Source organism: Xenopus tropicalis, chromosome 3 (genome assembly GCF_000004195.4).
Source record: "Xenopus tropicalis strain Nigerian chromosome 3, UCB_Xtro_10.0, whole genome shotgun sequence".
NCBI lineage: Eukaryota > Metazoa > Chordata > Amphibia > Anura > Pipidae > Xenopus > Xenopus tropicalis.
Window position 1 is genome coordinate 97,323,398 of NC_030679.2, and position 15,463 is coordinate 97,338,860.

The following is a 15,463-nucleotide window of genomic DNA, read 5'->3' on the forward strand; positions in this document are numbered from 1 at the left end:
TTTTAACCTGAAAACACACACACACAGAGCACTTTTAGGCTAAATGTTTCATACAAGCAAGTTTTTAGCACTGTGGGTTTTTCACATTTCACTTTGTTGGCCCTTATTGGCAATCCTGCAACCTTAAACAATGTAAATGTCTAAATAACCAATATGATTAAATAAATATATTCTCTTCCAATCACCATTACTTCTATTAACACTGGAATACAAAGTAAAAGAGAGAGATGGATGGAACTAATATGTTATTAGTGAAGTCTCCTATTTAATGCTACTTACAACTAGACTCATCATTAATCAAACACAAATGAATTTAAAGAGAATGCATAATAAACTAGATCCTGATCATACAACATTCTGTCTTAAAAGAGAAGGTTTATTACTGACTTGAAATATGATGCCTTTTATCAATGGTTTATCTTCAAGATGGTACAAGTTGCAGATCCCTGTGACCCCCAACAATATATCAATAATTATCAAATGAGTACTCAGATACTTCACAACAATAATACATTGGTATGAATGCTTCCAGTTATAGGCAAAAGTGCAGTTCAAAATCAAATTCTGTTTGTCCTTGTAAAAGTGTTCCAAGCATTTTTTGCTTTCAAACAGCAGTAAAATAAGCTTCAGAGGCATTTGGATCTGAGTGCAAATGTTAAAAGGTGGCAATAACTTAATCCTACAGTCAGCAGTAATAAGTAAAAGTTTCAGCTCTGCTGGAGCCTGTTCTTACACTGCATGGTGAGCCCTATACCCCTTAAGGAAAAGAATGATTAATTTGAAGTTTTCAGCATTGTTCATGGGAGTTCATTATGCTAATTGCCTTTTTACACTTTGTTCTAAATTTAAACCCCATTATGTTTCTATATGCAATACATCATTCTGTTTGTCTAAGTTTAAACATGAGCAGACTGAGTTTAACAGCTAGTATGTTCCATGAGCAACACTTTTTAAAGTCACTAATGACTTTCCTATTTGCTTTTTTCCTATATCATCCTGTTTTAATTGATATGAAAACAGGCCACACACAAAGCTACTTGACAAATGTGGATTTTTTTTTTAAAACATATTAGTTAACCATAACTTATTGTGTTGGAATCTAAGCACTCCATTCTGAGAAGAGAACACGTGGTGGAGTTAAAGGGATACTGTCATGATTTTTATGGTGTACTTTTTATTTCTAAATTACACTGTTTCAATAGACAAATCATTCACTCTAACATTTAAATTGTTATTCTTGAACCAACAAATGTATTTTTTTAAGTTGTAATATTGGTGTGTAGGCAGCCATCTCAGTGCATTGTGCCTGAGTCTGAGCTTTCAGTAAGAGCCAGTGCTAGAACTGCTTTTAGGTAACCTATTGTTTCTCCTACTCCCATGTAACTGGAGGAGTCCCAAGCTAGACTTGGATTTCTCTTGCTCCCTTTCCCATTGTTCTGCTGCTGGGAGGGGGGTGATATCACTCCAACTTGCAGCTCAGCAGTAAAGTGTGACTGAAGTTTATAAGAGCACAGGTCACATGTATGTGCCACCCTGGGAAATGAAGAATATTGCTAGCCCCATGTGAAATTTTGAAAAACTGATATCAATGCAGTATTCTGCTGGAGAAGCGCTATTAACTTCCCATGACAGTATTCCTTTAAGGTCAAGCTCAATAGCTAATTTAGTTTAAAGGAATAACATACCACCCCCCCCCCCCTTTTTGACACTAGTTCATTCAGTTGGGCCTATGCAGATCGTTTATCATGGGTTTATTTCATTCTGTGGAATCAGGTATGTCTGTGCAGAAAAAAATACATTTATATTTATTTCTGGAAGTTCAGATAGTGTTTATGTACTTTTTTTTTTACATAAGCCCAAATTAATGAGCCCATGTCAAAAAGAGGGTATATTTGCTCTTTAAAGAGATCTGTTGTAATATTGTCTCTGCATGCTCTTTATAGTTTTGCCTTAAAAGTATTGGCCCGATGCTTTTACATTACTTATCCAATCCCCCATGTTCCTCTATGAAGAGGCTGTCAAATTTGTACAGCAGGAGTCTGATAGCAGCTTTAACTGACAGCTTGAGAAGGGACAGTCAGGTTGGCAAAACAGTCAGGCTTAGGAACTTCAAATAACAATTACTTACAAAAGAAAAAATGAAAAGAGAAAATATCAACATGGTCTGCAGGGAACTTTTTATGTGTGTTAATATTTTGAAGAGGGTTTTTTTTTATTGTCAGTATCACTTTAAGACTGTTGCATGCTTGCCAGAGCAAGCAGTCAAAGAACCTCTATTTGATACCTTCATCCTAATCTAAATAGTTACAGCATACAGTGATCAGTACAACTTGAGTCAAGTTGTATTAGAAGTTAAAAAAAATGCATGCTAGAAGAATCAGTAGATCCAGATGTAAGATGCTAAAATTAGATTTGAATCCTGTTTTTTTCTCATAAATTGCCAGTTATCCATTGGCATAATGAAAGCCTCACTGACCAATAGAGGGGCTTAACAGGCAAGGGGTGGAGTCAAGTTAGAAACGTATGGAATTTCAAAAGCCTGTATTTAGAGATCTACTGATCATTCTGACATGCAACATTTGCTGAAAATAACCTCTGATTATTTCTTTTTCACCCTATACTCAGGTTGCATTGAACAGCTTGGTAAGAGGGTCTATTTAAAGTAAATAAATTCATATATAATAAAAATAACATAAATGCATATGATTGGAAGTATGGAACTCAAATCCTTCACTGTGTGACGATTAATGATGCAAATCTCTTGTACAAACAAAATACATATGAAACCTTCCTGCAAAATTTTGATGACTGTGCAGCTTTGGGAATATTTTAAGCCCCAAACAATGTATATTTTTAAACATATTCTATGTCTCTTCTAATTCAAACTGACAATCAATAAAAGCTTTTAGCTAGGGAATGGTAGAACTAGGCAAGATACACAGTATGGCAATTAAACTAAACTGGCCTGAATTTGTTTTTTTTGTTTTTTTACATTGCTTCCCACAGTCACATCATTTACATGCTGCCAACTCCTCCTGTGTAATTTCTCTTCTCATATAAAAGAATGAGTATCTGCACCTCTAGTAAAATAATAAAATGACATATTAGCATATTTCAGCACAGCTTGTAGTTTGATACTTATAACCTTATGGTCAATTTCATTTGATCCCAGGGCATACTTTAATTTGATAGAAAAACCAAATTAAAAGTTTGCAGTCTAGACGCTCTGGAGAATCAGCCTCACAGATTTTCTGTAATAGTTTCTAGTGACTTTTAATTATAAAGTGCTTAAAATGATGTCCCTTGGTGTTTCATGCCGCCACTTCTGAGCCTTTTCTGGAGCTCTATGCTCTCTGGTCTGTGCAAAAGAGCTTTATAAGTGGTATTTTAATGTGAATAAACAATGTGCGGTGATTAGACAATTTTTGATTAAAACGGAGCCAAGAGACAGAAATGAAAATCAAATCTTTGATTCTGTGTACAAAAAAGAGCCACATAACGGAGCTATATTTAGCTTGAAAATGTAATAATATGTGAGAGTGAGAAATGTGGATAGTATGATTTGGCTAAAGGCAATACGCACGTTTTTTAAAATTCGTATTTAATTAGGGATGAGTGAACTTTTTCAAACCGTAAAATTTTGCTGTGAAATTCTTTTTCGAAGCTGTGTAAATGTGTACAAATTCGCAATAGAATTTTGCCATGCATTTTGTTTTGGAGAAAAATAAAACAAGTTTTTGCCAACATCAACATTATGCAACATGGTAGCCTGTTTATTCTACGAGGAACAGTTGTAGCATAGTGGAAAGGAGCTTCTCTAACAAGATAGGGCAATGTACAGGTACAGGACCTGTTATCCAGAATTCTCAGGATCTGGGGTTTTCCCAGATACAGAGTCTTTCCATAATTTGGATCTCAATACATAGTCTATTAAAAAATAATTTAAGCATTAAATAAACCCAATAGGATTGTTTTGTCTCCATTAAGGATTAATTATATCTCAGTTAGGATCAGGTACAAGGCACTGTTTTATTATTACAGAGAAAAAGGGCATCATTTAAAAAAATTAGAATTATTTGTTTAATATGGAGTCCTGTTAATTCGGAGCTTTCTGCATCATGGGTTTACAGATAAGGGATCCTACACTGTATATGCTATCGCAGAGCTAAAAATGCCTTAACCACAATGCAATTTACACTGTCCCATTGATTCCAGTGCATTTGACAAACCTTTTTCCATAGTCAGGTGAAATCTACTTGTTTGAGAGTAGTGGATTCTAAACTAAAGCAGAACCAATGCACTTGATATATCAATAAGAAATACTAAAAATACTTAAATAATAGGGAAAATAAACAGTAATAAAATTACAAACTATGCCTGCATAACCACATATGAGCCTGCTTCATATTCGTCATGACAAGCAGCAGATCTTACTGACACTTGATTCTCAGGACTACTTTGCAGTGTTGCATATCATATTTCTAAGTGTTTTCAGCCTCAACGAACATTAAATATTACTGTTGCCAGTGGTGTTACTATGGAGGTCTGCTTCCTATAAGAAAGAAATTTCCCCTCCCCGGCCTTCTCTCCTACCTGGACACAAGACACAGGGACCAGGGATGTAAGCGGGCAGTGGTGGGAGGGGCCAGGGAGGGTTTGCAGGGGCAACGGGCCCTTCTGAATATTTTCTCACAGGGGGGCCCTGCCACCTTATTGTTATGCCACTGACTGTTACTAGGTTCTTACACAACGGTAAGGACTTTGCGAGCATAAGTGATGCAAATTGTGATTTGACATCACACCAAGGCCAACATTTCAAAGCAATCATTTTAATTGCAATAATGATCTATTTAAAAAGAGCAATATGGTGACAAAAGACAACATAATAATTGCTCCATGCCTAAGAAAATGTTGTAATCTTGGAGCACCAACCCCCCCCCAATAAAAAATCCTACACATATACACTGAAATATCAATAAGCAAGTACTGGTGGCAATGCATGCTGTCTGTAAAGTGTATACAAGAATGTTTGCCTACTGTTATCCTGACAGAATACTGAAACTCTGATGTATAAGTAATAGTTCTGCAAAGGTCAATGGATAATGTGAAAATGTGAAAATGCCCCAAGAGGAACAACAGTAAAAGCAGCAGGTATATGACAGTCAAAATGAACAGATAACCATCATTCTGCACCTAGATGACACAGTCTGTGACACAGGCAATTGAGGTTTCTGACTTATGTTCAGTTTCCTTAATAACAAATTTTTTTTATGTATTTGGTTTTTATAGATGATTCAAAACTGTAGTGGTTTCCTGATGGCAACATATTCTCTAAAAGGTAGAGTTCTTCTAACAAAAGTAACTTTGCTATTCATTTTATATGGTTGCTTGAAATACATCTTGCAATCTAACTTCTTCAAAAGATGAACTGGTACCAGGAGCTTTCATAAATTACAGTATTTTGATGCTATACTGTGAGACCAACCAGAGATGCAAAGAAACGTTGTAAATCTATTTTTTCTCTTCTATCATAGAAAGCTGGAGGAACATTCAATTCATACTGGTGTGCATATAATTTACTTTTTCTTTAGTAAGCCTTCTACTATCGTATTTAAAGAGCATTATATCTCAGGCAGAATCATGTATTATTTGTAATATATCATGCATTGAAACACAAGCTCATAAAATGATGTAACAGTCCCACAGCAACATAATAATAAAAACAATAGTGATGAGCGAATTTTTTCACCAGGCATAGAATTGCAGCAAATTTCCACATTTTGCCATGGGCGAATTGTTTCGCAAAACTTCCGAGAAAATTTGCCGCTGCGGTCGCGTCAAAATGGGCACGGTCATTTAAACAATTCAACAACAGACAAAATAATTTCAAACAATGTTTTCCCTCTGCACAAAAAAGTAATATTGAATTGTTACTTTACATTGCAATCAATGCTGACACTCCATTTTCTCTACCCTTGTAGTTTTTGAGAAACATGAATAATGCTTCACGTTAAACACATCTTTTATTCCTGTAGTATAATATAACCCAGAGTCATTTTGCAAAGGTTGTCACCACATTGTACCACTCTATTAATATATATCCTAAGAAACTTGCCTACCAGTCCTCAACATTATCCTTCAAACCTTAATTTCATGATCTGCTCATTATATCTCAAATAAATTACTTCCAATATAGCCCTACAGAGAGCAGGTAACATTCAAATGACTAATGTTGGACGAGGAGCAGATTCCAGTTTAAACTGATCAGATATTGTTAAATTTAATTTTTTGAAACTAGGATAATATAAAAATGTCAGATTAGCTTTTTATGGGTTTCAAAATCCCTGGTATACTAAAGTGAGGAAAACTTCCGTTCCCTTGTTTTTTTTTTCCTTAATTGTTTTGTAACCCTGATGCCAAAGGACCAACCTGGGCACAAACAGCTGTGGAACAGAAAAAAGGGCACTCTGAAAATCCAAAAGTTAAAAAGGTAAAAACTTTTATTATACACTCTTCTCATTAAGCCTGATGCGTTTTGTGTCCATCTGACACTTAATATTAGGCTTAATCAAACAGCTGTAGCCAGGTGTCTAACTGCCAATATGCAGGAGGAAGCTAAGGCTACAGCTTTAGTATATAATAAATAAAACCATAATGTTACACATTATGCCAGCTGTTGAACAAGTCAGCAGGCCCAAAGTGACACATAAAATCCACCCCCACCATATATTAATCCAACAAATATCTGCTGGCAGTCACACAAAAAAAACAAACCATGATATAATAAGTGAAATAGGAAACTAAATAAAATGAAAAATATGTGATAAGTATTTACGTAACAGGAAAATGTCAATGCATAATCTGCAAACTGCATAAGGGAAGGGAAGCCTTATTTAAGCTAGCTCATGTCCAAGTGAGAAGATCAGGGGATCAGCAGTAAGAAGTACTGTCTCTTCCACCAAGCAGATAACCAATAGGTATAAACATAGTTGAACCTAGGGTAGCCAGGCTGCCATGGGCCATCCCCCAGCCATTACAAAAAGAGTGTTGGGGGTGCTATAATGATATTTAGGCTTCTATTTACCGATATATGAGCTTTTTTTCTCACCAACCCAGGTTACATTACTGTACATTACATTAAGGACCAGTGTCAGAATGGGGGAGGTGGAGCCCACCAGAAAATTCAAGCTATGAGCCCACCACTCCATAACAGTGCTCCACTGCCATCTCCCAGCAAAGGAAGAGCCCCCCAGTCCAACACACCACCCAAAACGCCCCCACCATCCCTCCTTGATGATTTCCTTTGCCACCAGCATAACGGCTATGGCCTCAGATTCCAATGCATTTTGGGCCCCTTGCGCTACACCGTACAGCCTGTTAATGTGCCCAGCTAGCCCAGGACCAATATAACCAAGATAGATGAATGCTGTATTTTTCCATAGCAATGTAAAGCAACTGCTTATGTTTATATGAGATTTTTACACAGAGGTATGTGGTCGCTGAAAATCACAAGGGAGCACCTTCCACCTGCAAGTAGAGGACTGCCTTGTCTTACAAATAAAAAAATTAAAAATACTTTGAAATTCTGTTAAGCCACATTTACTTTTTTCATTTGCAATGTTTTTTTCATAAATAAACAGTTTGTGTTTTTAAATATGTATAAACCATTGCTGTTCAAGGAATCACGCTGAAATATAGTTTCAGCATTTTACTACATACTGTGATTTTCTGTTGCAGGGATGTTGTGCCTATGGAGTTCCAGCTGTTACTGTACTACAGAAGCAGCACAGCAAGTTGGAAATACTGTAGAATTGGTATTTTCATGATTATGACATGCGTACTTATTATTGTTAGTTCAGCTGCCTGTGTTTAGCACATTTGGGACTGAATGATGCAGAGAATTAAGGAAAAGAGCACTGGTGCTGCAGGAAGAGATGGCTGGTAGAGATTTCAGGGAAAACAGACGGCACACTGGAATAGGGCCAGTGAGAGATGTGAAATACTTCCCTATGTAAATGTTTACGAGATTTATTTCCCGAAGAAGAATGATATTGAAAAACAAAGTAATAACTGAAAGATGAAAGTCCATACCATACATTGATAGGTGGTGCATATTTAGTGCACAAATAAACACATCATTTTAATAATGCAGAATATGCTCATTTGTGTTATTGACTACAGAGCAATGCCTTTCAAATGGAGTTCAAAATATAAAAGTAATAATGGTACCCATCTGCCAAAATGCTTGCCAACATGAGGGAGGGGGGCATAACATTAATATCCTCTCATTAGGCATGGCATTTATACTGAATATTTTAATTGCCTCAGATTGGATTAGCACTACAGTAATGAATATAACTTTTGACAATTGACAGTGTGTGGCCTCTTGGATAGAGCCCAGTGTATCTGAAATGTGCCAACACATTCTACTATTCAAAGAGATGATCAACTGAATTAAAAAAAGTGTTATTCCTAGAAATGTGTAATGTGGAGGGAAAACAATGATTTAAAAGAAACTAATAACCAGTGGAATTCAAATATATATATAATTACTTTCTATAAACAAAGTGAATCTTTACAAATGTGATTTCCACTATATTGTAAAAGAGGTCATGTGCCTTAGCTTCTACTGCTAAGATCCAAGTAGAAGATTCCATGTGAAATGTTTTCCTCATATATTAAGATTGCCTTACATGGCAATCTTGGTCTTTGGGTCAGGAGTTGGAGCACTTAGGGGCGTCAGGTGCAAACTCATGGTTCTCATCTGGAAACATTTTCCAACCTTACAAGAAACAGGGTCCCCAAAACTGGATTATTTCCTTAAATACATCAGTGCTCATATACAGCAAACATTACAAAGTTTTCTTAAATATACTATCGCACTTTTTAAACGCAAATTTTATAAAGAACAGAAGAGAAGATAGTTATAAAGAAAGTGCAACTTTTATTCAAGCTGCTGTAAACTTCCAATGTTATATTTTTAGATGCAAAATCATGAAGTAAAAATTATTGTCCAGGCCAATAATTATAATACATATATTTATGTGCAAATCCACCAACAATAGTGTTAATATTGTGTGTTGAATCATATAAAGTCATGCAATTGTACATAAATCGGAAAGAACACTCAAAGTAATCTTTAGCTTTATCAGAATCTATGTATATTAGTGCAACTGCTTTAGACAACCAAAGGGTACATTTTTCAACCTTTTAATTAATATCCTGAACTATAATGGATGCAAACTGCTCCCCATATTCACAGCAAAATCAAATATTGGTGGTTAATGGTTGACTTTGATTCAGTTTGATCGAACAAATTGTTTATTTTTGGAACATACAATTTTACAAGGAAGCCACTGGGTTTGAAATGAAACAAATGAATCCATTAAGCTTGGAACATGCTCCATTAACTTCATAATTAAATACACATTGAGTTCAGCCCTTTGCTCAAATGATTTTAGGTTGGCTTTTAGTAAGCTCAGAAAGTAAAACAAAACAGCCTCCAATAGGTAAACAGATCTCATGTAAAAAGGGCAGTATAATCAGTAACGTATTGTTTTCTGAGCCCCTAGATTAAAACTATGGCACACTGGGTGCTTCTGCAGCCCATGCAAAATCACCTCCGAAATGCCAAAAAACACCTTTTAATTGAAAAGAACTGAAATTGCATTAATGTAGTCAGTAAAATTCTGTAATTAGACAAAATTATAAGAGGAAGTATTTCCACATACATTTGTGATTTGACTAGCTAGGATAAAAATTCAGTTCTTTTCAATACAAATTTGAGCATTTTGGTGTCTATGTGGGCCATTACCCTAAAAAAATGTCACTACTACAATAGCCAAGAGTGCACAAACATTCAGCTTTAAACAATATAGCACAAGTAAGACAATAAAAGAAAATATCAGATTGGTTACCATAGGGTACAATAATGATGTTATTTAACACTGATATTTATAAATCAGTCTCTCAGTTTGGATTCTCCAGTGCTAGCACAACATAGGCAACAATTTGCTCCAGCAACATTATGTTCCAAATGTCTTTTTTTTATATATAAACTACATAATAGATACATATATAACACATGAGGGGTTTACTGGAAGAAACAATTGATTTTAAATATAACAAAAGTGGTGTAATAGTGATAACGTTAATGGCTATTCAAGATGATAAGCCCAGCAAGCTTTCGGAATATTTCAGTTCCTTTTTCACAGCCAATTACACAGATCTGGATCTCAGACATGGTATTAACTGGGGAATAGAGATGTAGCGAACTGTTCGCCGGAGAACTAATTCGCACGAAAATCGGGTGTTCGCAAGTTCGCAAGTTCGCGAACTTTTAGCGAAGTTCGCAATTTTGGGTTCGCCTTAGCTGGAGCCAAATTTTGACCTCTCACCCCAGAGCCAGCAGATACATGGCAGCCAATCAGGCAGCTCTCCCTCCTGGACCACCCCCGGACCACTCCCTTCCATATATAAACCGAAGCCCAGCAGCCAATTTACATTCTGCCTGTGTGTGCTTGATGAGTTAGCATAGGGAGAGAGCTGTGCAGGGGTTTGAGGGACAGTTTAGGTAGCTTTGCTGACTAGTAATCTACTTTCTACTGCTCTGTATGTAGCTGCTGTGGGCAGCTGTCCTGTGCTGATCTCATCTGCTGTAACCCAATAGTCCTTGTAAGGACTGCTTTTATTTTCTGATTACTGTTACTCTAGTCTTCTTTTCATTGTGTACTGCAGCTCCGTCTGTGTGTGTTGGAGACAGGTGTGCTGCTCATAGTAGTGCACTAAGCACCAACCACACATTCACATCATTTTTTTTTATTTGTGTTTTTTTACTTTGCTACTGTAATTTATAGAGCCGAGTGCTATTAGTCTAGCTGTGTTGGGGACTGGTGTGCTGCTCCTAGTAGTTCACCCCCAGCACCAACCAGAGATCACTTTTGTTTTATTATTATTAATTTTTTTTTTTTTTAATTTAACTTACTGTTCTTTAACGTGTCCAGTGCTGTTTGCTGTTATTCATAGTAGTGCACCAAACACGTTGCACATAGTAGTGACATTGCATTGCAATAAAATCACCTGAGCGACGTTTTTCCACCAGCAATAATATATTCCGTATCCACTACTGCGGCGTTTTGTCTTTGCGTGTGAACCGGCTGTAACCTTTACACGACTTGATTGGCATGTAGATGCCGGACGTTTTAAAGCAGTTTATTACACAAGTTTAGAAATGTAGTGTGATTTCTGCCCTTTACAGCACAAAACGCAACGCTGTGTCAACAACGTATTTTTCAGAGAAATTTTTGCCCTTGATCCCCCTCCTGCATGCCACTGTCCAGGTCGTGGCACCCTTTAATCAACTTTAAAATCAGTTTTCTGGCCAGAAATGGCTTTTCTAGGTTTTAAAGTTCGCCTTCCCATTGAAGTCTATGGGGTTCGCAAAGTTCGCAAAAGTTCGCACTTTTTGGCAGAAGTTCGCGAACGGGTTCGCGAACTTTTTTTGTGAGGTTCGCTACATCTCTACTGGGGAAGTTTGTTGTCTCCACATATGTTTGTTTTTTTTTAATTGGTACAGACAATTTTTGATCAGCATTGTCTATTTTAGTAGCTGTGACAAGTAGATGCTACTAGTAGCTCTGTGTCTTCACCCTAACAAAACTGGCATGTAAGCAATAATAAAAGTCCTTAATGGTTTTAAAACAAGCAAAGGATATCTGCTCATTAAGACCATGTGGTGTTACATATTCAACGTCCTTATCCAAAGGCACTCTCTCTGTAGCAACATTTTAGATCTATTGTCACCTCTTTTTAATGGGGGGTATATGATCAGTTCTATGCATCTAAAAGTCAGTAGGTGATGATCCATTTCTGGATATTGTTTTGCCACTGGTGAAATTACCACTTCTATCATCTATAAAGGCTATACTTGAGAACAGCGCACATCCACCCTCAGATATAATGTCTGGCCTGTTTTACCCATGTAGGATAAACCACATGGGCAGGTAAAATAAGAATATAATACTGATGGGCAAAATAATTTGTTAGGCATAGATTTGCGACGAATTTCCGCATTTTGCCATTGGCAGATTAGTTCAAAAAATTGTTGCTCACGTAAAAAAAATGATGCATGTAAAAAAAAAAATGACATGTGTGTCAAAAAAAAATGATGTGCACACTTTTTGCGCACATCTTTTCGAAGATTTGCTAATTTTTTGGCAAAGCAAAACGGGACAGATTCGCTTATCACTAGTATATATATATATATATATATATACCGTATGTTATAGTGCATGTAATATGCAACATCTGGGTGTCTGGGTGTAGAAATCTTTGTCCAGGGTAGATATACTGCTGTGATGTACAGCTAAGACACCAAAAGCATCCCCACGTCTCACTTTGTAAGACTTTGGTAGCATATAACCAGGTCTGTCTTAACCAACAGTAACATAAATTGACACCCCTTTAATCTGCAATCACTGGGGGGTATGAAATCAAGGGCTTTAAATTACTATCTTTCTGTAGAATATTCCACTTGCCCCATATCACCTCATTTATCTGTCTAGACACCCCACAAAATTTTGAGGAAAAGACTAGACCTAGGACTTTTCATCCCATCTGGAAATTATTGTCAACCCAACTCCTAGCCTTATCCAAAGCCTGTTTCAGTATATATCTAGGTTATCCAATAGCTAGAAACCTCTGCCCCATCTCACATAATTGTAGGTTTCTCATTTTAGAACAGGAATTATTCCATAGAACCCTACAACACAACAGGAATATTTCCATGGCCTTAAGAATCTTAAAATGCAATAAAGTAGTGACATCTGTCTGTGACCGAGTGGTTCTCTTCCGTCTGTCTTCGTTCCCAGGGCTGGCATATGCTCAGTAGGGTGAAAATGCTGACTTTCTTGTTAAAGTTTGGCTTTTCGCTCTACTGCACAAGTGCAACCAGTGCAAAGACAGAAGGGGATCCACTCAGTCATAGATACCCTGGGCCAGTGCAGTTTTCTGCCAACAGCACCACTGGCCCGTGGTCCCACTTTATGGTATCACAATTATGGCACTTTTCACATCAAAAGTTTTGATACAGTACAGTACAGTACCTTCACCAGGAAGGTTTGTTGGAAGATACACGTTGTATAAAAGTCAAATGCCCAATGTAATGTAAATATATCCTGAAGACCAAAACAGCAGATATTATTGAGGGTATGGCAATTAGTATGTATAGTAGTGTCCTATTGTTATGTAGCACAGACATACTATATTATAAGAACTGATGGCTAACAACTGGCACACAGTCAAAGAAACAGATACAAGATATTGTTTCAATTGTCCTTTCATTATTATACAAATTTTGTTATTACTATTCCAAAAAAAATCATTTAACATCAGGCTCCAATTGTGCACTTGAACACAACCATAATAATGTATTTCCTTCTGACTTATGCTTTTAGGTATTTTAGCATATCATTTGTTTCTTGACCAGCTGGCTGTATTCTAATTATATTGGATTTATCAAATTTATGGTGGCTGCCAGCTTGCCTCAATAGCTGTAAAATAACATCATGGGTTATATCATGTTTTGCATTTAGAATTATATGTATCTAAGAAAGTCAGAACTTCCTTTAATAAATATTGAAATAAGTATCCACATAAAGTACATACAACAGAATAATCCACACATACAGTAAACACATACTATACACAAATGATATGGTGTTCACTAAATTGCATGCTGGATGTGTAAGATGTTTGTACTTTGGTCGTTTTGTCACCTAGAGTGCTTTAGGTGGTTGGACAGACCAATTAAAAGCTGCAATATCCATCCAATCATCTGAAAAGAACCTACCCAGCTAAGTCCAGAGGAGTCTGTGGGATCCTTGCAAAAGCTAACATAGCATAACTATGTCCTTGGTCCAACATTAAAACTGTACAACTAAGCTTTATCATTATGTTATTGTGCAATGAGCTTTTGTGGATTACATGGACATTCATTTTCCTACCTTAAGTGTCAGCCTCACTGCGCTGCATTCCTGTAGAGGGTTCAGTTTTAGTGTTTCTCCAGGGTTGCTGCAGCCAGATGTTTGATGTTGCATTTCACAGCAAACACAAACTCCATCACTGTTGAAATTAATCTAAAAGATAATTGAAAAAACAGTCACTGCCAAATATATACTTGGGATATTTGCAATGTTAGTAACATTACATTAGATACTTTTGGCACAATGAAAACAGACAATACAATTTTAATTTTCAACCCTTTTAATTTTACACTACTCCCTGTGATGAGCTGCCATTCGAACAGAGGGGGATTTTATTATCTCTAAAACTGGATATGATAATTTCTTAAGATCGCAAATATCACAAAAATGCTTACGATAGTCACGATAATATCGTATTGACGAGCTGAAATTTTTGTACTGAACGATTGTAAACAGCGGGAAAACCTTTCTGACATTGATCCTTCAGTGCATGATTTTGGAAGCCTCCCATAGGAATCAATAGTACTCGAAAGAACACTCGGAGCGTTCGTGGATTAGTACATGTGGCCCTATGGGGGTTATGTAATACAAGGCACTAAGTTTGCCCAGGAGTAGTAACCCATAGCATCTACTAAGTAGGTAGAATGTACTGGTCACCTGTTAAAAAGCAAACATTTGATTGCTATGAGTTACAGCTGCTGGGCAAACTTAATGCATTGTATTACATATGGGGGAAAGAGACAAGGAATTGCTTGTAAATTCAGTAGATATTTTTCACATAAAAATGCTACAAAACCAATATTTAGATAATATTAAAACAAAAATTGTCAGCTGTGTCAATTCATTAAAAATAGAATATTGCATTGTACATAGTGTTAAAGTTTGCTTTAAAAAAATGATTTAAATAGTTCATTTCAAGGTAGTGTACCCATTCTTGGGCTACTTGGCCAACAGATTGATGGACCCAGTACTTTGTGTAATAATTTTAGCTTTGGAGAGAGTGCTTGCAGTGCATATTATTAATTTACTGCAGTATTTTGTTTATTGGTATCTTGCTGGAAAATATAAAGACTGAGCTGCACAGTAGATTATTTGGCATGAGTATAAAGGGGAAATTCAACAAATCACTCAATGCATAATGAGGTTTGGGATTGCAATTTTTGAAGACATAATACAACAGTCATTGATTTGTAAAGTCAGCAGTTTGTCATGTCTATCGCTTAAATGCCAGTATTCTGTCCAGGTGTAACTGTATCCGATCGCCTGCAGAGGATCAATCATCTGTGTGACTGCGTATCTTCCCGTTTTTGTGGTTCTCATTTTTTGAGGATCATCATGTGAAGTGTGTGACAGTAATATTAAGCAGTAAGTTTCTTCCTATGTAGTTACTTATATTATTAACTTATGCCCTCACTTTGAATATTTAATTCCTAAAAAACGTGTGTTTACTTTTTCATCAATGTAGCAGTCAAATATCAGGG

General features: G+C 36.4%; 1 protein-coding gene across 2 annotated transcripts in view; it reads right to left on the reverse strand.

Annotated features, from left to right (window-relative positions):
- fam189a1 (family with sequence similarity 189 member A1) overlaps positions 1-15,463 on the reverse strand; it is a 346,103-nt gene that overhangs the window by 72,842 nt on the left and 257,798 nt on the right. For both annotated transcript variants that reach the window (XM_031898054.1, NM_001078904.1), the window contains 1 exon segment: positions 14,004-14,135. In XM_031898054.1, the coding sequence (XP_031753914.1) occupies positions 14,004-14,135 (132 nt within the window).